Genomic DNA, 25128 nt, shown 5'->3' with positions numbered 1-25128 from the left:
CAACTATGTGTGTTTAGAGACGCTTTACTTAATGCATGCTGTCCGTTCATCGGGCTGATGGCCAATAGCACCGTGACTCAAGCCTACAGTGTGTTACATAAGCCTCGTGCAGGCTTGAGTCACAGTGCTAACGCACTTGGATATTCTCAACCAGACAGCTGCACTTGACTTGGGGGGACATTTTAAGTAAAAAACAAGAAAAACAAAAATTAGCATAGGAATATGAAGAAAAATGAATGGCTAAGTACACCCCACGTGACTATGTCGTCTTAGTCATCTGTCAGTGGACAGTTATGTACCTGAGGATAAATGCCAGTGCTATGAATTCAGATAAAGAAATACCTCTACAGGCCTCTGATTTCAGTTCCTTTTGTGGTTTACCTAGCAATGCTAGATCCTGCAGTAAGTCTGTTTAAATCTAATAGCCCTGGCTGGTCTGGAACTCACTGTGTAAGCCAGTTTGGTCTCAGACTCGGAGATCAACCTCTCTCCTACCCCACCAGAGTGCCTGGAATAAAGGTGTGTACTGCTATAACCCAGCTTGGTTTAACATGACAGTTAAGAAACTGTCATGCCATCTTCCAGAAAAGCTCTGCCAAGTTACATCCCCTCCAACAGCACTCAAACTTTCTAATTTCTCCACATCCTGTCACAGCGCACATGTGGTAGTCAGAGGACATCCATAGTCTTAAGGATGGAAAGGGGGCAAGTGTGTGTATGCAGAGTCATTTTGCTAGCCTCCAAGATGTATTTTTCTTTGAGACAGGGTCTCTCTACATAGACTAACTATGTAGACCAGGCTGGCCCCAAACTCACAGAGATCTACTGTCTCCCTCGCGAGTGCTGGGATTAAAGGCACACACTCTCGCTTTTGTTTTATAAAGCAGTCACCTTGATGTCTGTTTGGTAATGGCTCACTATAGATTCTTGTTTTGTTTATTTTTAAATATTTATTTATTCTATGTAAATGACACTGTAACTGTCTTCAGACACACCAGAAGAGGAGATCAGATCCCATTACTGATGGTAAAAATGTATTATTGTTGCTTATGTGGCTACTGTTTCCTCTTTACTTACGATAAATATTTAAAAGAAGCCCCAAGTAGATAGATAGGGAGTGGCGGTAAAACTCCCCCGCACCACAGCAATCAATCCACTCTCTCTGTGACTGATCCCTTTGGGTGGTCTAGAAGAAGGCTTGACAATGAAAAGATGTCTAGGGACAGTGGAGGCGAAAGCTTTCACTGAAAACTGACCTTGATGCCCAAAGAGACATTCGGAGCCCAGAATTGCACCAGGATGCAAGTTAACATGCCCGGGATAGTGTTAGAATTGTTCATTGGTTGAAAATGAGGCAGAGAGCATGAAATTTCTTCTCCCCATCCTTAGGCTAAATCTAATATAGTTTTTGGAACTCTGGGTCTAGATTACTGAGTCATCTGTCTCTTTTGAACTTGACGATTGTGGTCCCACTGGAATCTAGACATCACTGTCAAAGAGTGAAGACTAGGCATGCTGGGGAGTGGGTAAGGTTTGGATGGAAGGATGCGTGTTCCAATCCCTGTTTGCCAGAGTCGATAAACAAAACTTTTTGCCAGAGTCAGTAAACAAAGCTTGACTTGGCTTCAAGGCTTTTGTTGTGAACTCTAGGGCTGTGACTCTGAACCCTCTTAATGCTCTCACCCTTTGATACAGTTTCTCATCTGTGGCGTCCCCAGTCATATGATATTTTTTTTTTCTGCTACTTAATAACCGTTGTTAGCTTTTCCTCTAGGCTCCGCCTAACAGTTGCCTAGCAACAGTCAGGCATGAGCCTGGCTCAAGTATAAAGACTGTTCCAGTCTTCTCTCTCTCTCTCTCTCTCTCTCTCTCTCTCTCTCTCTCTCTCTCTCTCTCTCTCCTTCCCTCCCTCCTTTCCTTCTCCCTCCCTCCCTTCCCACATATTCCTCACTGCCCTCTTCCTTTCTTTCCTTCCAAATAAACTTCATTTTATACTAGACCCATTGTATGGCTGATCCCTTGGGTGGAGGTGGGGGTGGGGTATGCCTCAGCGTGGCCCACTAAGGCACCCCTCCTTCCACATCACACTGTCATATTACAAAACATACCACCTGTAATTTTGCTATTGTTATGAATCGTAATGTAAACATTTTTGGAGATAGAAGTTTCCCAAAGGGGGCATGACCCACAGGTTGAGAACTACGGTGGTCTAGTGGTCCCAGACTGCTGAAACGAGCATCCCAGGGCTAACCAAGTCCTGAATTGCCTCATCCTTGAGCTTTGTCCTAGTTAGTTTTTTGTTGTTGTAACAATACACAGGACCAAAAGCAACCTGCGGAGGAAAGTGTTTATTTGGCTTAGGGTTTACACCAAGGGAATTCAAAGTAGAGACACAAGGAAGGAACCTGAACGGGGAGCAGGAACTGACACAAAGGAATCATGAATCACGGAGGGCAAGGGTCACTGGCTCTCTTCTGCCTTGCAGAGCCACCTTATAGCCTAGGCCCACCTGCTCCGGAATGGAATTACTCTCTGACGGCTAGACTCTCTCAAATCAATCAGCAATCAAGAACATGTCCTGCAGGCATGCCCAAGGACAACCCTAATGCAGGGAAGTCTTCGATGGAGACTTGGAGGGATCTGACGCCTTCGTAGACATACGTGGGTAAGGAAACTAGTTTAGTGAGAATTAAAAGAAGCGCAGTGTTTCTTGCCCAAGTGGGTATACTGAGACTCCCTCACTGAGGGTTAGTGGACTGGGGGATGTGTCCCGCTCCTGTGACTCCAGGAGGGTCAAATGACTGCCATGAGAACACTGGAGGTGCTGCAATACCGGGCAGCTAAGAGAGTTAGCGTTTCCCATTGTTCCCTTGAGAGGTGTTTTTAAGTGGTGGCTTCTGCAAAGAGGGCAAGAGTGAGTCACAGCTACATGTCAGAAACACCGGGGATTTTCAGAAAAATTGAGAGTAGATCCAAGAGAAAGTAATTACTTGGCAGACAAATACTGAGGTCTCTGAGAGCAACATGTTTGGAATTCGTGGGTCTGTGACCCCCCCCATCCTAGTTGTATTCACTGTCTCAGAAAACTTAAGAGTGACTATTTAAAAGAATTCTGTTTACTTTCTGTACTAAGAAAATTTACAGTGCGGGAAACATGTTGTGAGAATTAGTGTTCCGATATCTTGACTGAGTGAATCTGCCATGATTTCCTCTCTACTCTTGGTGATATTTATGAGGAAAAGTTCAGTTTGCGCGATTATGGGTAAATCTAGGGCTTTCCAATACTCTTTGGATCCTGGTGACAGACAATTTTAGTGATGGCCGCCTTGACATCTTTGTTCCTCAGGGTGTAGATGATAGGGTTGAGAACAGGTGTGAGAATGGCATAGACCACGTTCCCCATGATGTGGAAGTCTACGGGGAGGTCAGCCCTGTAGGCCACATAGGATATGGCAATGGACGAGTAGTAGGTGCCCACCACCAGGAGGTGGGAGCTGCAGGTGGAGAAGGCTTTGGAACGCCCTTCCTTGGAGTTGATCAGAAGCACTGAGATCAGGATTCGCACATAGGAGAGGAGCACCAGGAGGAGGGGGAGGAAGGACACCACCATGGCAATGCAGAAGCCCATGAGCGTCTGGGGACTGGTGTCTGAGCAGGAAGCCTGGACCACGGCCAGGTGGTCACAGAAGCAGTGATAGATGTAGGCGATGTTGTCAAATGCCATGTGGGAAGTCTGTACCACTGCTGGGATGGGCAGGAGGAGGGCGGTGATCCAGGCACCGGCTGCCAGTGCAGTGTTTGTCTGTGGGGTCATGTGGACGGGGTAGTGCAGAGGGCGGCAGATAGCCACATAGCGGTCATAGGCCATGACCACCAGGATGAAGGCTTCTGAGCAGGAGAAGCTGTGGAACAAATACATCTGCAGGAAGCAGGCAGGAAAGCTGAGGAAGCGGTCTCCCAGCAGGAGTAGGGACAGCATCTTCGGGACAGTGGTGGTGGTGAAGAGGATGTCTAGAGCTGAGAGGTTGATTAGGAAGAAGTACATGGGCTTGTGGAGGCTGGGCTCGGCCACCACAGCTACCAGGATCAGAGTGTTCCCCATGAGGATGAGAAGGTAGAGGAGGAGAAAGATGAAGAAGACAGGAAGGAAGAGGGATTTTTGCAGAGAGGGGATGCCTATAAGGTAGAAGCTGGTCTGAGAGTCCCCTGACCCATTACAGGCTACGTTCTCCATGCTGTGTTAAAGCCAGATGCTCAGGAGGTTTCCACGACAATCTGCAAGCAGAAGAGCCCAAGGTTCTGAGATAAGAATTACATAATCTGGTCAAGATAAACAATTCATTTACTGTCAATTCCAGAGGAAGGGCAGGGGCTCTGTCTTGTGCCAGATTCCTCAACCTATGTCAGAACTCCCTCTTTCCTTTAAAATCAGGGATGGGTAAAAGCACTTGCAACATATACCTTATAGAATAAACCATTTACCATGTCAGAGCCACTGAGGTACCCTGTAATATAACAACCGCGTGCCATTCACTGAGTACACGGAGATGTGTTGATCAGGAGAGAGGTTTTAGCCCTCACAGGACTGAAAGTCCCCTGATACAGAAAGGCATGAAGGGAACAGTGACATCAGTGTGCCACTGCCGTTGTGCTCAGGGCTATGGATGAACTGGGCTCCCCTTACCACGCCCATTGTGATTCTTTTGGGAACATCAGATCTCTCCAGTCAGTTAATTCATTTACTTTTTACTTGAGATTTGTCTCAAGGTTTTGGTTTTTGGTTTTGGTAGCTTTGCGGCCCTGCAGTTGTGGATGGTAGATGTCTCTTTTGAGGAAACATCCTGTCTTCTCAGTGTAACCATTAACCCACCACTGTCTTCCTTCTCTCTTGTTTGCTTGGTCCTGTCCTCTCCTTCTAAGCTGACACATCTGTCCCCCAACACAGTGTGAGGCTCTCTGTCATTGTAAGGAAAAGTGGTGACATTGAGAATGCTTTAGGTGCTCTGTCAAGTCAGGGTACCTGATGATGCTCCTCTGGTGATTCTGCAAGACAGAATCCATGGTAATCTCTCTCTGTAGGACCACTGATTGCTTCTCCCCAGCCCAGGCAGTACCCTAGTTAATCACTGTATGGGTTAGGTCATCACTCAGCAGGCCTCTCTGATCTCCGCTCAGAAGGTGCCACGATGTCTTGGGATAGATGGGGAAGGGATGATTTGTAGAGGAGTTAAGATATGCTTGCCGTATAGGTTTCTACAGAAACGAACTTTCAGATGAAACAAAATGGAACGTTTCAACCCATAGATGTAGGGACTTAGGCTAAAGACAAATACCGTTTTCCTCTCAGCCTTGGGCTTGTCCCCTGGACCATTGAGGCAGTGTGTCCTGACATTGATAACACTGTCTTGAGTCTCAGTGATCCCATGACTTTTATTTTCCCATTTTCTAACAAAACATTTCTCATGTACAAACAATTATATAATATTAAGTGTTCTTTCCCAGCTATCCCATCCCCTGTAGGTCAGAGACTTTGCCCAGGAAGATGGGGGCTTTCCCAGGCCCCACACCAGCTGCCTGAAATGCCAGGAAGATTGTGCTGAGTATCTGCTTTCTGGGGTTTTCTCCTTTCCATCGTCCCTGAGGAATCCAGACATCAAGCTTCCAAGCCAAAAATATTTGGGCAGAGGTTTTAACTTCCCCCTTTTTCAGTTGACAATATCAGAAAAGACTAAATATCAAATATTTTTCTGAGGCTCAATCTGGTAGGATTTAAATTGGTGTCTGGCAATACAAACACCTCCTTGACAATATGCCTTTGACTTAACAAGGTGTATGGCAATTGGTTCCAAATTGAGACTACATGAACCAGACCCCCACATGCCAATAGATCCCAGTCAAGCTTGCACTGCCTGTTTCTCAGGATCAGACTGAACTTGAGGGCGAGGGGTTATGTTGGAGGAATGAAGCTGGGAAGGACACATCCAGAGGTGTCCCAGCTGCCCCTGCTTCTCTCTCCTCTGCCTGCTGTTTGCTGACAGACACATGGATGCTGAAGTCCTGGTGGGGAGCTAGCTTGTGGGTTTTGCCTGCTGTGTGGTACTGGATTGTCTAATAGGCAGTCCAGACTTGGGCCACCATCAAAGCAGGGACACCAGAGCTGCTCAATTTCTTAAAGAGTTTGATATTTGGTGCCAACCAGTTCATCATAGGAAATGCCAACACACCTTAGGCTTACTGTATTCTCTAAGATGGGGTTTTTTTTAGCCTGAATTATAGTCTGTGTTTAAGTAATATTGTCCATGCTTAGAACCAAAAAGCCCAGCCCTAGGGAACCTTCTAGCACCAGCTCTACCACTGGGGAGAGAGAGAGAGGCAGATGCATGAGTTGCCTGAATGCCCAACCTGCCCTTGAGGTTCGTCATCTCCCATCACAGAACCCTCCCTGCTGGCTATGCTTGAAGAAACTGGGCTGGCAAGATGGCGGGGTGGATAAAAGCTCTTGCTGCAAGAGTCTGGTAACCTGAGTTTTATCCCTGGATCCACAGTGGAAACAGAACCAAATCCTAAAAGTGGTTCTCACATTCACACTTGTGCTGGGGCACAGGTGGGTGAACTCATACACACACACACACACACACACACACACACACACTCATACACTCACACATATGCACACATACCTACATACACACTCACACACAAATACTCATAAATACACACACACTCATGTGGACACACACATACACATACTCACAATCATACACACATACACACACTCACACATATACACACTCGCATGCATTCACACATACACACACACACATACACACGTATTCATGCACACATTCACACATATACACATACATTCACACATACACACATACACTCTCATACTTACACAAATACATACACACTAATAAGTCAAGTAAAAATAAAACTTATATACACAAAAGGAAATTAAGTCATTAAGGTTAAGAGAAGGACAGGCTCCCATCCAGGGCCACAGCATGAGGAGTGAGAACAGAGAGTGCTCCTGGAGTCAGCCTAGCTGAAAGGTCTAAGCCCTACCTGTCAACCAAGAGTTCGGATGCTGGGCCAGCCCTTATTCTTTCTTGCTGTGACCTCCATCACTGTTTATCTCATCGGTACAGCGAGGGTATTGATGGATAGATCTCTGAAGGATTTGCAGTTTAGTGACCTGCCTTCTGAGTGTCCCCTGTGTGTTTGGCAGAGTGGGGAATGAAAATACATCTGTCACATGGTCCATGCTTTAAGGGAGAAAGAATGTCTTCACCACAAAGCCACACTCTTTGCCTTCACAATGTCACACCTACTGTAGCAGACAAGTCTGTGGACATGAGAGGGGACAAGATACAAATGCCTGCTCACCACTAGCTCTGTGACCTTCAGTGAGTCACTTCTTCTGGCCTGTCTGTGCCCTTGTAAGCTTTCCTTTAGATAGTGCTTACATGTGCTCACAAAAGCTCTAAGAACTCAGTTTGTTGGTGTTTCCCATGGCTCTCCTTAGCCTTGTCCCTCTGTGGGAAAACCCAGGCCCGGATGGTTTGAATTCTGCTGTTGACAGACCTCCTTGCCTTCACCTACCAGTGTACCTAACTCAAGGTCTAAGACCTAGTGCACGTACAGTCATTCTGGAGCCTTAGGGCCTGCCTCTGTTTACATCCCAACAGATCTATAATCCACGGACCCTGTTCTTCTCTTTACTGTGGCTTTTTCTGCCTCTGTAAGGCCCCTCCATCTCCTGCAGCACTCACCTGTTGAGTCTGCTTCACATTGGTGTCTTCAATGGTTCTCCACACCAGGCTTTGGTGGAAGCGGCAGGCTGGGCTGAGCTGTGGCCCCTTAAACCCTCAACCCTCTCCTTTCAAGCAGGTCTCTTGGGTACTTCCCTTTAAGATGCATCTCCCATAGCTCCCCCACAGCATCCCTAGGGACCTCTTCCTGGTATCTCCTACGTCGTGTGTATGATGGAGGTAGGCTCTATCCCTAGACTTCATTGCTAATGAGAAGATCATCATTAACAGTACTCAAGGGCCCAGGATTTTACATCAATGGTATAACCTTTGTCTTTGTCTCACCCTTGAGCAGAGGAGACAGGAAGTAAGAGCAGGAAACAGTAAGAAGTCTAAAAGGACAGTGAAGTGTAAGGTGTGGTATAACTATTTTAACAGCTATGGATGGAGGCAGTTGGTTTCCTGACCCAGAGATCTATATTCTCCTAGGGCCTAGACCACTATAGCAGGATTGCATACTGCTTGGGGAAGACCTGGTTCTTTAAACATTAAACAACCTCCTTTCTTGGTTTGCTGGCTTCCTGCTAACTTTTACTATTGCTGCTGGAATATGGATATGCCTTTCTGAGACACCTCTGGTACCAGGATTAGTTCTCCTTGCTCTCACCACATGTCCACAAGTGTGTTTCCTCTTTAGGACCAAATACATTAGAAGTACCCTTCTTGGCCTGGTGAATCTGTGGTATAAGGATCTCTAAAATTTCAGGTGGCAACCTCAGCTTCCAGGCCACTGAATTATTGAGTCCTGGTAGATGTAGTCTATTCTTGTTTGTTTTTAGCTTTTTATTGATCCTTTGTGAATTTCATATCATGCATCCAAACCCCACTCATCTCCTTGTCCCTTTGTATCCCCCTTGACATTGCAACCCCCAAAACAAAACAAGCAAACAAACAAACAACAACAACAACAACAACAAAATCTCACCATGGAAGCAGTGGTGTGTCGCAGTGTGTCCATGCGTGTTACAGTGTGTCCCACAGTATACCCTTTTGTTCATGCATCTTCATTTGCAAATGTTCATTGCAATGAGCCATTGGTCTGGTTTGAGGCCCTGACATCTGCTATACTATCAATAATGGATCCTCACCAGGACTCCTCTCCAATATCCTGATGTTGCCCTGTGTTGCAGCTTTGTGTCTGCAGACTGGCCCCATCACAAGGTCCAGAAGTTCATAAATGGGGTGGATGTTGGAGTGGGCCAACAATATCTGAGCCTGAGTGGTAGCTGAGTTGGTCAGTCTGCCAGCTCTCCTGCACCCATGCCACCAGGGCCAGCTGTCCATCACCGCCCTTTAGCCCACACAATGCCATAGACATCAAGGGGTACAGCTTTCTCCCCCACGCCCATGCCACCAGAGCCAGCTCTATTGCATTGCTCAGGTGAAGTACAGGACCCACTCTCTTGAGTGTTGCAGTTGGTGAGGGACAGGGCCAGCTCTCCTGCACTCATGACCCTGGGGCCAGCTCTCCTACCTGGTAGTGAGGGGCTGTGATGGTGGGGAGAGGCATCTTTCTTGTGCCCATGGCACCTCATGGCAATGTATTCTTACTCTACAGAATGAAAACTACCAGCCAAGAGATCCCAACATTGAGGAGAAGAATCAAGTGTTTGGAACAGGTTCTCAGGTTTAGGAGATGCTCCTACTTCTATCCTTGTTTCCCATACCTGTGTGCTGGCTAAAATACACCCAGACCATGTAGACTGCCCTCCACAGTAGCTGTTGCTAAGTATGCACATTCTAACTTGTCAGGTAGCATCCTATGCCCTGCCAGCTGTTGTTACCCAGCTTGCACCTGAACAGGACCCCCAGTTATCCTTTCATTCACCCTGGCTATCTGCTTCTGAGTGATGGCAAACCTAAGATCTGTGATTACTATGGGCACAGGACTGTTGTATTTCTTTTACCCCCATTGAGTTCCTATGTCAAAGGCAAGGCCTTATAGGATATTATCATAATGAACAAGGTGCTATGGTTCGGATCTAAAATGCCTCTGGAGGAGTCATGTGTTAAAGGCTTGGTACCCAGCTTTGATAGATTTTGGGGGAAATGATTGGATTGTGAGGGTTCTCACTTCATTAGTGGATTAGTCCACTGACATGGTCATTATTTGGTGGTCTTGGGGTAGGTTTTGGAAACTAGGAGGCCAGACCTCATTACAGGAAGTAAGTCACTAATGGTATTCCCTCAAAGGGTCTATTTTTGACCATGCTCACTCTCCCTTTGTTTTGTAGATGCCATAAGGTGAACAGTTGATATCGCATGTCCCTTCTCTGGTGTTCTGCTTTAGCACTGGCTCATAGAGATGGAGACAAGCAGCCCTGGGTTGAAACTCTCATGCTGTGGGCCACAACCTTCCCTCCTTTCCACAGTTATTATTTTGCTGCAGTGACAGACTAACACTGACCAACTAAATTGGCTAACAGTGTTATTTTTTTCTTTACTGTGATAAAATAATATGACCAAAAATAACTTAATAAAGTATTTATTTTGGCTTATGGTTTCACAGAGCTACATGTCTATAACAGTTGGGAAAACATGGCAGTAGGAGCAAGAAGCCAAGATCATATTTCAACCATACACAGGAAAGAAACAAAGCAACCAGGAAGTGGGGTGAGGCTAAAAGCCCTCAGAGCCAGTTCCTGAGTAGCATTCCTCCAGCAAGATTCCATGTTCTAAAAGTTCCATAAACTCCCCAAACAGCACCACCAACAGGACATCAAATATTTAAATACACGAGCCTATGTGGGACATTTCTAACTCAAACTACAACACATACAATGCTTTTATTAAATACATAGAAGCTGTCACTGGCAAATGCATTGCGAGTAAGAGGGGCAAATCCATATTCAGAATAGACTTTTATTCTGCTGAAGAAAAAAAATTGTCCTAGGATGATAAAAGAGAATACAGCGTCATCCACAGCTGGTTTCCTTGACCAGTGGGCCCTTCACATCAGGAGCTTAGTGTTGGTCCTTGTTGCTGGTATTTGTGATCTTAGCAGAAGATGAGAATTATCAGCCTTGTTAAACTTATATTCAGTCTCCACTGATGGCATTGTAGTCCTCGCCCCCTCATGACTCTTTGGAACAAACATTGAGGTGTTCACAGACTCTCACTGGCCATGTGATTTTTTTTTACTCTTGCCTGTTTTGGAGAGCTTGGCCATCATATATGTACTTTGGTAAACAGTCACATGGAGTACAGATATCTTCACAATGTGTGTCCATTTTAGAGATCTATCACCTTAAAGACTTCCTCTTTGTCATGTCCTTAGACTGGCATTGACATATAGCTCTTTTGGTTTACTTTCTAGGTGAGATGAACTTGTGTGAAAAGCATACATTTGCTATAAGTTCTGCCCATTGGTAACACTCATTTAGCTTGTTGGTCTCCTTGAAGGTCCTTAGTGACAGGCCAGTCTTGGCTGGTTCTAGCATGTTTCGGAGAACTATTTTCTGTTTTAGGCTTGAACTTTTTATTCCTGAGGGAATTAATTATAAAGAATAGAGGACTCCCCACGAGACCATAGTTAAGAGCTCATGGAAACATGTGGATGCCATGGGACTCTGGATTTATTTGAACTGCCCGCTCATGGGAGTTGTTTGTGTCTTCCACTGACACGGTCATTTAAGCCCAACATGACATCTATCACTTCCACTTGATGATGGGATGTTTTTACACAGGTCTTAGTTTACCTTTATATGTTCAAATGATGATGGGAAACTTACATGTGTCCAGTCTTATATATTGTGTGTTCTTTAACAACCAGCTCATAAAGAACCAGGGAGCTATGTTTGTAATGTTCCTCAGTCAGGAATTCACTTTGACCTGGACCAGGAAATATCACTCAAAACAAGAAAATCTATCCAGATAGAAAATGAGCCAGCTCTAAAATCATAGGGCTGTGATTCTTCTATTCATAATGCATGTTACTTACCTCAAGAGAATTTAAAGTTTGAGTTATAAGATAGTTTGAGAGTAGTTTCTTTGATGTTGGGGTGACCTTTCTTTACTTTGTATGAAGGTATGTCTCTGTATTTTTAATTGTTAATTCTGTACCACCAAAGAACTACATGCTGGCAGGGTTTTGGTATTGTCATTTCTATGGCCGATCACTGGGTTTTCTATTTTGTAAATATTTTTCTTTTCTCACCTGTCTTAAGGCAATCTAAAGATGTATCAGAAGTTTCCTCATGCTTATTGGTTGTAATAAAGACCTGACAGTCATTAACTGGAGTAGGAAGTACTAGGGTAGAACTTCCAGGCAGAGGAGGACACAGAAAAAGAAAGCAGAAGCAGAAGAAGTGAAAGTGGACAGGGAGGGAACAGACACAGAAGGCAGTGGAGCAGATAAAGGTATAGAACTAAACATATAGCGGGTCATAGACTAGATAGTCAGGTTAAGTTTAAATGGTAGCTGGAAGACTGTCCCAGAAAAGGCCTAAGCTTTAAACTTGAAGCCTCCATGTCCAAGAAAACTCCTCAAAATTATGGCGCCCAACATGGGGCCCAGAATCCAAGCTTAGGCACTAGATTCAGGCTTAGACCAAAAGTTCTGGCACACTGCTCTGTGAGTGGCAGGTGGTGGAGACCTCAAAGAAGCTGAGGGGCAGCAGCAGTGTTGGTAATGGCAGCAGGTGATGCTTGTGGGTGAACAGGGCCCACAAGCAACTGGCACAACAGGCATGTGCTGGAGCCAAAGTGTATGGACATTACAGTCTCTCTCTTTCTCTCTCTCTCTCTCTCTCTCTCTCTCTCTCTCTCTCTCGCTCTCTCTCTCTCTCTGGCAGGCTGCTGCAAACCCACATAGCAAGTGGAAGTATGGCAGGCAGACAGTGAAGAAGTCAGGAGCCACTCACCCTAATGTGAGACCTGAGTCAGTACACAGGGCTGCCGCAGGAGCTATTGTATTCAAGAAGCTGAGGCCCAGAAATCCTGAGCAAAGCCAGAAGCTGAAGACCTTGAGCTGGTGATGTATGCATGGAACAGGCTACCCAGAGGACAGGTTTTAGGGAAACTTAGATTAAAAGTGATAAGAGAGAAAGAGAATATCTTGTAAGTGTGCTTATATGTTTAAAAAGGGGGAAAACTGAATGTAGACACTCAGAAAGAAATACTAAGTTTAAAAATAATAAAGTGAAGACTTCAAAGGAAGGAGAGAAAGAAAAATAGGTAGAAATGTTTTGCATATGTGCATAGAAAGAAAGTATAGGCAGTCATAAAAAGAAATGTTAGTTATATTCACAACAATAAAAGAACTTCTGGGGGAAATCACCATCCCTGACCTCAAGCCATACTACAGAGCAATAATGATAACAGCCTAATGATACCAGTACAGAGACAGACAGGTAGATAGATGGAATAGAGTTGAAGACCTAGAAATAAATCCACACACCTATTATGGTCACTTGATCTTTGACAAAGAAGCCAAAACCATCCAGTGGAAAAAACCAAACCACCATTTACAGCAAATGGTGCTGGTTTCAACTTCTAGATGGCATCTAGAAGAGTGCCAATTGATCCATTCTTATCTCCTGTACAAAGCTCAAGTCCAAGTGGATCAAGGACCTCCACATAAAACCAGATATGCTGAATCTAACGGAAGAGAAAGTGGGGGAAAGTCTTGAACACATCTACACGGGGGAAATGTCCTGAACAGAACACCAATGGCTCAGGGATATCATAAAATTGAAAAGCTTTTATAAGGCAAAGGATACTGTTAATAGGACAAAATGGAAACCTACACATTGGGAAAAGATCTTTACTGATCCTACATCTGATAGAGGGCTAATACCCAAAATATACAAAAAGCTCAAGAAGTTAGACTCCAGAGAACCGAAGAACCAAATGGGGTACAGAGCTGGAGAGATGGCTCAGTGGTTAAGAACACTGACTGCTCTTCCAAAGGTCCTGAGTTCAATTCCCATTAACCACATGGTGGCTCGCAAGCATCTGTAATGGGATCAGATGCCCTCTTCTGGTGTGTGTGAAGAGAGCAACATTGTACTTATATACATTAAATAAATAAATAAATAAATAAATAAATAAATAAATCTTTTAAAAAATGAGGTACAGAGCTAAACAAAGAATTCTCAACTGAGGAATATTGAATGGCCGCACCTAAAAAAAAAATGTTCAATATCCTTAGTCGTCATGGAAATGCAAATCAAAATGACCCTGAGATTCCACTTCATACCAATCAGAATGGCTAAGATCAAAAACTCGGGGAACAGGAGAAACTGGTGAGGATGTGGAGAAAGAGGAACACTTCTCCATTGTTGGTGGGATTGCAGACTGGTACAACCATTCTGGAAATCAGTCTGGAGGTTCCTCAGAAAATTGGACATTGAACTGCCTGAGGATCCAGCCATACCTCTCCTGGGCATATACCCAAAAGATGCTCCAACATATAACAAGGACACATGTTCCACTATGTTCATAGCAGCCTTATTTGTAATAGCCAGAAGCTGGAAAGAACCCACATGTCCTTCAACAGAGGAATGGATACAGAAAATGTGGTACATCTACACAATAGAGTATACTCATCTGTTAAAAACAATACTTCATGAAATTCAGAGGCAAATGACTGGAACTAGAAAGTATCATCCTGAGTGAGGTAGCCCAATCACAAAAGAACACACATGGTATGCACTCACTGATAAGTGGATATTAGCCCAAAAGCTCAGAATACCCACAGTACAACTCACAGACCACAGGAAGCTTAAGAAGGAAAACCAAAGTGTGGATGCTTCAGTCCTATTTAGAAGGGGAAACAAAATAATTATAGGAGGTAGAGGGAAGAAGGGATCTGGGAAGGAGAAAGGAGGGAGAGGGAAAAAAGGGGAAGCAGGATCAGGTATGGGAAGAGACAGGAAAGAAATACAGAGGGTCAGGAAAATGAGTAGAAATATGTAGCAGTGGGGAGTGGGCAACTGGGAGTAGCCACTAAAAAGTCACAGGATCCAGAGAAGAGAGAGGTTCCCCTGGACCCAAGGGGGATGAGATCAGCCGAAATACTCAACAAAAGGGAAATAGAACCTGTAGAGACCACCTCCAGTAGATAAGCACAGCCCCTAGTTGAGGGATTGGGCCACTCACCCATCTCAAAATTGTTAACCCAGAATTGTTCCAGTCTAAAGGAAATGCAGGGACAAAAAATTGAAGAGACCAAAGGAAAGGCCATCCAGAGACTGCTCCATCTAGGGATCCCTCTCACCTGCAGACACCAAACTCCAACACTATTGCTGATGCCAAGAAGTACTTGCTGACAGGTGCCTGGTATAGCTGTCCCCTGAGAAGCTCTGCCAACATCTGATTAACACAGATACAGATATAGCCAATCATTGGACTGAGCCTGGGGACCCCAATGGAAGAGTTAGGGGAAGGACTGAAGGAGCTGAAGGGGATCGCAACCCCATAAGAAGAACAATATCAACTAACTGAACCTCCCCCCACCCCTCCCCCTCGGACCCCCAGGGACTAAACTACAACCAAAGAGTACACATGGAGGAATCCATAGCCCCAGATACATATGTAGCAGAGGATGGCATTGTCTGACCTCAATGGGAGGGGAGGCCCTTGGTCCTGTGGAGGCTTGATGCTCCAGCATAGGGGGATGCTAGAGTGGTGAGGTAGGAGTGGGTGAGTGGGTGGATGACCACCCTCATAGAGCAAAGGGAAGGGGGGATGGCATGGAGGGGTTGCAGAGGGGAGACCAGGAAGGGGGACAACATTTGAAATGTAAATAAATAAACAATTAAAAAAGAAGAAGAACCCATCCAGCAAGCATCTGAATTCCTGAGATGCCTCTCCAAGGAAATGAGGCACTCCTCATACCTTAACTCCAGACAGCAGTCCATACCCAGCCTGGAGTTCCCTACCCCATCCCCCAAAACTATAGACCCTTGATTCACCCTGAACAAAGCTGAGCTGCCTCTTTGAAGCTGATCCCAAAAGTCTGTCATTTCCCTCGTGCTCACAGGCTGTCTGAACCCTGCTTCCCACCTCTTCACAGGCTGGAGGCCAACAGCCCCCAGGGAGAAGAGAGGTCCACATCTTTGCTCGATTTTTTTTTAATGGTTTCTGTTTTTGTCCTAATATCAGGAATAACTCAATATTAAAGTTCCCTTCATGGGAAATATAATTTTTGTCTTTCTCTAATATTGGGAATAACTTTTATCAATGTTCTGCTTCATTGGAGAAAAAATTTAGGATGAGCTCAACTTTTAGTACAAAACAAAACACAATCAAAGCGTAAAGTACTAAGCCAATGCTGTTTAAGTTTCTGGAGGTATTAGTTGTAAGAGTTGTCTTGCATACAGAAACTGCTGAACTTATTCCAGAAGTTCAGAATTTTTTATTTCTACAGCTATGGCATAATTTGAAACAGAGATCATCCATTATATATAACCCATTTTTGATCTCATACAGGTTTGTCAGAACCATTGGCACTAGGAAATGAGGAGGTAGATCAATTATTAATAGGAAAAGTGTTAGAAGCTTCGAATTTTCATAAAAGTCATCATGTAAATAGTAGAGGTTTAAAGAAAAGTTTTTCTCTAACCTGGTAACAAGCCAAGGAAATTATAAAAAATTGTCCTACTTGCTCTTTGTATAATCAAGCTCCATTGCCTACCCAGAATTAATGCAAAAGGTACCCCCCCCAAAACGAAATTTGGCAGATGGATGTGTTTCATTTTGCAGAGTTTGGAAGATTAAAGTATGTACATCATAAATTGACAACTACTCACAACGCCAATGGGCATCTGCCTTGAGTTCTCAAAGGACTGCTTCTGTAATTGCGTACTTATTAAAAATGATGGCTATCTTAGGGATACCTTTGCAGATTAAAATTGATAACGCTTTGGCATATATATCCAGTAAAGTGCAACAGTATAAAAAACATTATAACACAGAACATGTCGCAGGTATTCTTTACAACCATACAGGTCAAGAAACTATGGAAAGATCTAACCACGCTTTAAAAGAAATGTTCATAAAACAAAAGGGGGTATGGGATCTTCCAAAGCTAGATCACAGAATGATTTAACTTTAAATTTCTTCAATGTCAAAGAGACAGGTAGCACAGCTGCTGAGAAACACTGGGTTTTAGAAAGAACTGCTGAATTAAACTATCCTATATACTCTAGAGATGTGTCACTTTCACGATGGAAGTCTGGAAATGCTTGCCTTGGGGAAGAGGATATGCCTTTGTTTCTACAGGAAACAAAAACTGTGGATTCCTTCAAAATTAATAAAGATTAGATTTCACTAGGGAAGACCTCCTGAAAATTTTGGCTGGTGACAGGGAATAAGAAACCCATAAAAACAACAAAATATCTGACATGAACACCAATCCCCTTACATGGGAACAGCTCAGAGACTGGCTACCTGGTCCTCACAATTCATTATTACATGCTGTCCTTTCATACGGCATGAATGGAGACTTGTATTACACTTTGGTTATGCTGTCCAAACAGACTTATTAAAAAACCGACAGTTGCCTTTCACCATCTCAAACATAGAGCAGAGAATCATCATTAGCTGATTTGTGCACATTGCATGTGCCACACATGTGTTAATACCAAAATGTTCCTACAATGTTATCTTTAAACGTGTGTGTGTTTGCAGAATAAATGGTCCAGACACCGATGAAGACAAAGAAAGTGTCCCAGGTGATGCAGCTTCACAGACTGCCTCAATTCACAGACTGTTTCCTCAAACATTGCATGTAGTATAGCTTGGAATGTGGCATTTCAGGTGTTTGAATAATAAAAGGCTTTCCTGATGGAGAGAGACATCATCTCCTGTATCCCCAGTCTACTTTGAAGATGGTTGGCACCAAACAGCCTCCACCTGGACTTGGATTCAAATATGGCAATGCTGAACACTGAGCAAAAAACTGCCCTTTACCTTGGCTGCTGAGAGCATGCTCTCTAAATTGTGGACCAGCAGGACACTGAGAAGTCAGCTAACCCTTTGCTGAGACAGGTGGGGCAATCCTTTAAAATCTGGCTTCACAGAAGAGTCTGTCAGATTTTCTGTGCCTGGTGGCCAAAGATGGATGCCCCACCAACCCAGACAAAACACAAGTGACTGCCCAGCTAGTCAGAAGTCTCGGACATTTCTACAGGTATGGAAGCTTCTTGATCTGCACTTTGCTTTCTTCGGTAGATTTTATCCTTCTCAAGTCCCTGATTGGGTCGAAGACTAGACTGTTATAATCTTACAGGTTTCCTTGCTATCAGATTCAGAAAAGAAAGCTCATGAAAGAGATGTAAGTTTATGAAGATTAAAGACATAAAGGATTAAGTTGCTTAGGATCTAAGGAAATGTTTTAGTGTCTAAGAAAATGTTTTAAAGTTGGTAAATGCAAGTTATGAGATGGTAGAAAGTGATTTACATATTAGAACTGATTTAGGTACAGAACTTTGGACTCACCACGGTAGGATAGATAATGGGGTACATTCTCCAAAGTTGCCAAGAGAAATCAAATGGACATTGTGAATGTAATCCTTACCAGAGAGTTCTCATAATTGTTCTTATTGAATATAGTACACTAATGTTAGAGATAGAGCTATTTCTCTCTCTCTCTCTCTCTCTCTCTCTCTCTCTCTCTCTCTCTCTCTCTCTCTCTCTCTTGGATATTTTAAAATTTACATTTCAAATATTATTCCCTTTCCTGGTTTCCAGTCCATAAACACCCTATCCCCTGCCCCTCCCCCTTCTCTTATGAGGGTGTTCTCCCTCCCCAACTACCCATCCCTTCCCCCCTCCCCACCTTGACATTCCCCTACACTGGGGCATTCAGCCTTGGCAGGCTCAAGGGCTTCTCCTAGAATTGGTGCCCAAAAAGGCCATATGCAGCTGGAGCCATGGGTCTGTCCATGTGTGAGATGGTGGTTTAGTCCCTGGGAGCTCTGGTTGGCTGTCATTGTTGTTCTTATGGGGTTGCAAGACCCTTCAGCTCCTTCAATTCTTTCTCTAACTCCTCAATGGGGACCCTGTTCTCAGTTCAGTGGTTGGGTGGGAGCATTAACCTCTGTATTTGTCAGGCTCTTGCAGAGCCTCTCAGGACACCTCTATCACAATCCTTTTAGCATGCACTTCTTGGCATCAGCAATATTGTCTGGGTTTGTTGGGTGTATGCTTATGGGCTGGAACCCCAGGTGGGGCAGGCTCTGAATGGCCATTCCTTCTGTCTCTGCTCCAAACTTTGTCTCCATATCTCCTCCTATGAATATTTTTAAGGACTGAAGGATTTTTAAGAAGGACTGAAGCATCCGCACTTAGGTCATCCTTCTTGAGCTTAATGTGGTCTGTGGGTTGTATCTTTGGTAATTTGAGCTTTTGGGCTAATATCCACTTATCAGTGAGTGCACACTATGTGTGTGGTTTGTGTGTGTGTGTGTGTGTGTGTGTGTGTGTGTGTGTGTGTGTGTGTGTGTGATTGGGTTACCTCACTCAGGATGATATTTTCTAGTTCCATCCATTTGCCTAAGAATTTCATAAAGTCATTGTTTTTGATAGCTGAGTAATATTCCATTGTGTAGATGTACCACATTGTCTGTATCCATTCCTCTGTTGAAGGGCATCTGGGTTCTTTCCAGCTTCTGGCTATTATAAATAAGGCTGCTATGAACACAGTGGAGCATGTGTCTTTGTTGTATGTTGGAGCATCATTTGGGTATATGCCCAAGGGTGGTACAGCTGGGTCCTCAAGTAGTGCAATGTCCAATTTTCTGAGGAACCTCCAGACTGATTTCCAGACAGGTTGTGTCAGTTTTCAATCCCACCAACAATAGAAAATTGTTCTTCTTTCTCCACATCCTCACTAGCATCTGTTGTCATCTGAGTTTTTGATCTTAGCCATTCTGACTGGTGTGAGGTGGAATCTCAGGGTTGTTTTGATTTGCATTTTCCTGGTGACAAGGATGTTGAACATTTCTTTAGGTACTTCTCAGCCATTTGATATTCCTCAGTTGAGAAATCTTTGTTTAGCTCTGTACCCATTTTTAATAGGGTTATTTGACTCTCTGGAGTTTAAGTTCTTGAGTTCTTTGTATATATTTGATATTAGCCCTCTATCGGATGTAGAATTGATGAAGGTCTTTTCCCAATCTCTTGGTCGCTGTTTTGTCCTAATGACAGTGTCCTTTGCCTTACAGAAATTTTGCAGCTTTATGAGGTCCCATTTGTCAATTCTTGATCTTAGAGCATAAAGCATTGGTGTTCTGTTCAGGAAAATTTCCCAGTACTCATGTATTTGAGGCTCTTCCCCGCTTTTTTTCTATTAGAGTGTATCTGGTTTTATCTGGAGGTCCTTGATCCACTTGGACTTGAGCTTTTGTACAGGGTGATAAGAATGGATTGATTTGCATTCTTCTACATGCTGACCTCCAGTTTAACCAGCACCATTTGTTGAAAAATCCATCTTTTTTCCCACTGGAAGGTTTTAGCTCTTGTCATAAATTAAATGACCATAGGGGTGTGGGTTCATTTCTTGGTCTTCAATTCTATTCCATTGATTCACCTGCCTGTCTCTGTACCAATATCATACAGTTTTTATCACGATTGCTCTGTAGTACAACTTGAGATCAGGGATGGTGATTCGCCCAGAAGTTCTTTTATTGTTTAGAATAGTTTTAGCTATCCTGGGTTTTTTGTTATTCCAGATGAATTTGCAAACTGCTCTTTCTAACTCTATGAAGAATTGAGTTGGAATTTTGATGGGGATTGCATTGGATCTGTAGATTGCTTTTGGAAAAATGGCCATTTTTACTCTAATAATCCTGCCAATCCATGAGCATGGGAGATCTTTCCATCTTCTGAGATCTTCAATTTCTTTCTTCAGAGACTTGAAGTCATACAGATCTTTCACTTGTTTGGTTAGAGCCACACCGAGGTATTTTATGTTATTTGTGACTATTGTGGAGGGTGTCATTTCCCTAATTTCTTTCTCAGCCTGTTTAGCCTTTGAGCAGAGGAAGGCGACTGATTTGTTTGAGTTAGTTTTATACCCAGTCACTTTGCTGGAGTCCTCTGGTGGAACTTTTGGGGTCACTTAAGTATACTATCATATCATCTGCAAATAGTGATATTTTGATTTCTTTCCTTCCAATTTGTATCCCTTTGACCTCCTTTCATTGTCTGATTGCTCAGGCTAGGACTTCGAGTACTATATTGAATAAGTAGGGAAAGAGTGGGCAGCCTTGTCTAGGCCCTGATTTTAGTGGGATTGCTTCAAATTTCTCTCCATTTAGTTTGATGTTGGCTACTGGTTTGCTGTATATGGCTTTTACTATGTTTGGTATGGGCTTTGAGTTCCTGATCTTTCCAGGACTTTTATCATGAAGGGTTGTTGAATTTTGTAAAATGCTTTCTCAGCTTCTAATGAGATGATCATGTGGTTTTTTTCTTTGAGTTCGTTTATATAGTAAATTACGCTAATGGATTTCCATATATTGAACCATCCCTGCATCCCTGGGATGAAGCCTACTTGATCATGATAGATGATCATTTTGATGTGTTCTTGGATTTGGTTTGTGAGAATTTTATTGAGTATTTTTGCATGGATATTGATAAGGGAAATTGATCTGAAGTTCTCTTTCTTTGTTGGGTTTTTGTGTGGCATATGTATAAGTATAATTTTGGCTTCATAAAAGGAATTGGGTAGTATTTCCTCTGTTTTTATTTTGTGGAATAGTTTGGACAGTATTGGTATGAGGTCTTCTATGAAGATCTGATAGAATTCTACACTAAACCCATCTGGTCCTGTACTTTTTTGTTTTGTTTTGTTTTGTTTGGAAGACTTTTAAATGACTGCTTCTATTTCTTTAGGAGTTAAGGGACTGTTTAGATGGTTTATCTGATCTTGATTTAACCTTGGTACCTGGCATCTGTCTAGAAAATTATCCATTTTATCCAGATTTTCCAGTTTTGTTGAGTATAGGCTTTTGTAGTAGTATCTGAAGAAAACTTCCCTAACCTAAAGAAAGAGATGCCCATAAACATACAAAAAGCCTACAGAACTTCAAATAGATTGGCCCAGAAAAGAAATTCCTCCTGTCACATAATAGTCTAAACACAATAAACACATAAAGAAAGAATATTAAAAGCGGTAAGGGAAAAAGGTCAAGTAACATATACAGGCAGACCTATCAGAACTACACCAGACTTCTCAATGGAGACTATAAAAACTAGAAGACCCTGGGCAAATGTCACACAGACCCTAAGAGAACACAAATGCCAGTCAGGCTATTATACCAAACAAAACTCTCAATTACCATGAATGGAGAAACCAAGATATTCCATGACAAAACCAAATTTATACAATCTATTTCCAAAATCCAGCCTTGCAAAGGATAATAGATGGAAAACTCCTACACAAGGATAGAAACTACACCCTAGAAAAAGCAAGAAAGTAATCTTCTTTTAACTAGCCCAAAGGAAGATAGCCACACAAACATGATTCCACCTCAACAACAATCATTGGTTCCTAATATCTCTCAACATCAATTGATTCAATTCCCTAATAAAAAGACATAGATTGACAGACTGGATACATAAACAGGACACAGCATTTTGCTGCATACAGGAAACACACTTCAGTAACAAAGACAAACACTACCTCAGAGTAAAAGGCTGGGGAAAATTTTTCCAAGCAAATGGTCCCAAGAAAAAAACTGGAGTAGCCATTCTAATAACAAATAAAATTGACTTTCACCAAAAGTTACCAAAAAAAGATAAGTCAGGACACTTAATACTCATCAAAGGAAAAATCTACCAAGATGAACTCTCAACTCTGAATATCTATGCTTCAAATGCAAGGGTATCCACATTCATAAAAGAAACTTTACTAAAGCTCAAAGCACACATTGTACTTCACACAATAATAGTGGGAGATTTCAACACCCACTCTCATCAATGGACAGGTCATGGGAACAGAAACAAAACAGCAAAACAGTGAAACTAACAGAAATTATGAACCAAATGGATTTAATGATATCTATAGAATATTTCATCCTAAAGCAAAAGAATATACCTTCCCGCACCTCATGGTAGTTTTTCCAAATCTGACCATAATTGGTCACAAAACAGGCCTCAACAGATACAAGAAGATAAAATAATCCATGTATCATAGCACATCACCATGGACTAAGGCTGGTCTTCAATAACAACAAAAACAACAGAAAGTCCACATACACATGGAAATTGAACAATGCTCTATTCAATGATAATTTGGTTAAGGAAGAAATAAAGAAAGAAATTAAAGACTTCTTAGAATTTAATGAAAATGAAGGTACAATATACCCAAACTTATGGGATACAATGAAAGCTGTACTAAGAGGAAAACTCATAGCTCTGAGTGCCGCCAAAAAGAAACAGGAGAGAGCATATATCAGCAGCTTGACAGCATACCTGAAAGCTCTAGAACAAAAAGAAGCAAATACATGCAAGAGGAATAGAAGGGAAGAAATAAACTCTGGGCTAAAATCAACCAAGTAGAAACAAAAAGAACTATACAAAGAATCAACAAAACCAGGAACTGGTTTTTGAGAAAATCAACAAAATAGATAAGCCCTTAACCAGACTAACCAGAGGGCACAGAAAGAACATCCAAATTAATGAAATCAGAAATGAAAAGGGAGACATAACAGCTGAATCTGTGGAAATTTAAAAAAATTATCAAATTCTACTATAAAAGCCTATACTCAAGAAAACTGGAAAATCTGGATGAAATGGACAATTTTCTAGACAGATATCAGGTACCAAAGTTAAATTATGATCATATAAACCACTAAAGGTCCCATAACTCCTAAAGAAATCATTTTAAATGACTCCTAGAAGCAGTCATTTAAAAGTCTCCCATCCAAAAAAAAAGCCTAGGACTTAGATGGGTTTAGTGCAGAATTCTATCAGACCTTCATAGAAGACTAACACCATTACTGTCCAAACTATTCCACAAAATAGAAACAGAAGAAACACTACCCAATTCCTTTTTTTTTTTTTTGTATGAAACATTGAATTTATTGGTCTTTGGGGAAATGTGATACACTGTCACTGTATTACAACTGAGCCATTAGTCGTGTCGCTTCATCAACGTTAGCTGGTTCTTTTTCATGGTGCTTCAGCTCTTTCTGCACAGACTTAAGAGAAAGGCTTTTTGAAAAGTTTGCAAGTTCTTTCTGTATATTTACAAAAGCTCTGTTCATTCTGTTGACTTTTTCATGATTCATAATGTTTATCTTCTTAAGATTAGTAGTAACTGGTTTTGCCTTGTTTTTAGCCTTCAAAGTTTTGTGGCTGGCTATATGAAATACATTCCTGGACTTCTGCCCTTTTAGTTTGTTCTTGGCCATTGTCAAAGTTCACGAGACTGCACGTTCACAGTGATGCCATCCACAAGCTCAAGACACTACCCAATTCCTTTTATGAAGCCACAATTGGGCTTATACTTAAACCTCACAAAGACCCAACAAAGAAAGAGAACTTCAGACCAATTTCCCTAATGAATATGGATGCAAAAATACTCAATAAAATTCCCCAATAAAAAGACATAGAGTGACAGATTTGATTTCACAAACCAAATCCAAGAACACATCAAAATAATCATCTATTATGGTCAATAGGCTTTATCCAAGGGATTCAGGGATGGTTCAATATATGGAAATCCATCAGTGTAATCCACTATGTAAACAAACTCAAAGAGAAAAACCACATGATCATCTCATTAGATGCTGAGAAAGCATTTGTTAAAATTCAATACCCATTCATGTCAAAAGTCTTGTAAAGATCAAGAATTAAAGGCCCATACCTAAACATAGTAAAAGCCATATACAGCAAAGCAGTAGCTAACATCAAACTAAATGGAGAGAAATTTGAAGCAATCCCACTAAAATCAGGGCCTAGACAAGGCTGCCCACTCCTATTCAATATAGTACTCGAAGTCCTAGCCAGAGCAATTAGACAACAAAAAGAGGTCAAAGGTATACAAATCGGAAAGGAAAAAGTCAAAATATCACTATTTGCAGATGATATGATAGTATAATTAAGCGGCCCCCAAAATTCCACTAGAGAACTCCTACAGCTGATAACTTCAGCAAAGTGGCTGGATATAAAATTAACTCAAATCAGTAGCTTTCCTCTACTCAAAGGCTAAACATGCTGAGAAAGAAATTAGGGAAACTACACCCTTCACAATAGTCACAAATAATATAAAATACCTCGATGTGACTCTAATCAAGCAAGTGAAAGATCTGTATGACAAGAACTTCAAGTTTCTGAAGAAAGAAATTGATGATCTCAGAAG

General features: G+C 42.4%; 2 protein-coding genes across 2 annotated transcripts; both read right to left on the bottom strand.

Annotated features, from left to right (window-relative positions):
• Positions 1-3268: 3268 nt before the first annotated feature.
• LOC116893964 (olfactory receptor 2AT4-like) lies at positions 3269-4234 on the bottom strand. The gene has a single exon (XM_032895682.1). The coding sequence runs from the start codon at positions 4232-4234 to the stop codon at positions 3269-3271; it is 966 nt and encodes a 321-aa protein (XP_032751573.1).
• A 19581-nt stretch (positions 4235-23815) lies between these two features.
• On the bottom strand, positions 23816-24227 carry LOC116893963 (ribosomal biogenesis factor). Its single transcript, XM_032895680.1, has one exon. It carries the CDS (start codon positions 24176-24178, stop codon positions 23885-23887), a length of 294 nt encoding a protein of 97 aa, XP_032751571.1. The 5' UTR covers positions 24179-24227; the 3' UTR covers positions 23816-23884.
• Positions 24228-25128: the final 901 nt, after the last annotated feature.

This window comes from Rattus rattus, chromosome 2 (genome assembly GCF_011064425.1).
Source record: "Rattus rattus isolate New Zealand chromosome 2, Rrattus_CSIRO_v1, whole genome shotgun sequence".
Taxonomy (NCBI): domain Eukaryota; kingdom Metazoa; phylum Chordata; class Mammalia; order Rodentia; family Muridae; genus Rattus; species Rattus rattus.
This window is presented reverse-complemented; position numbering and strand designations above follow the sequence as displayed.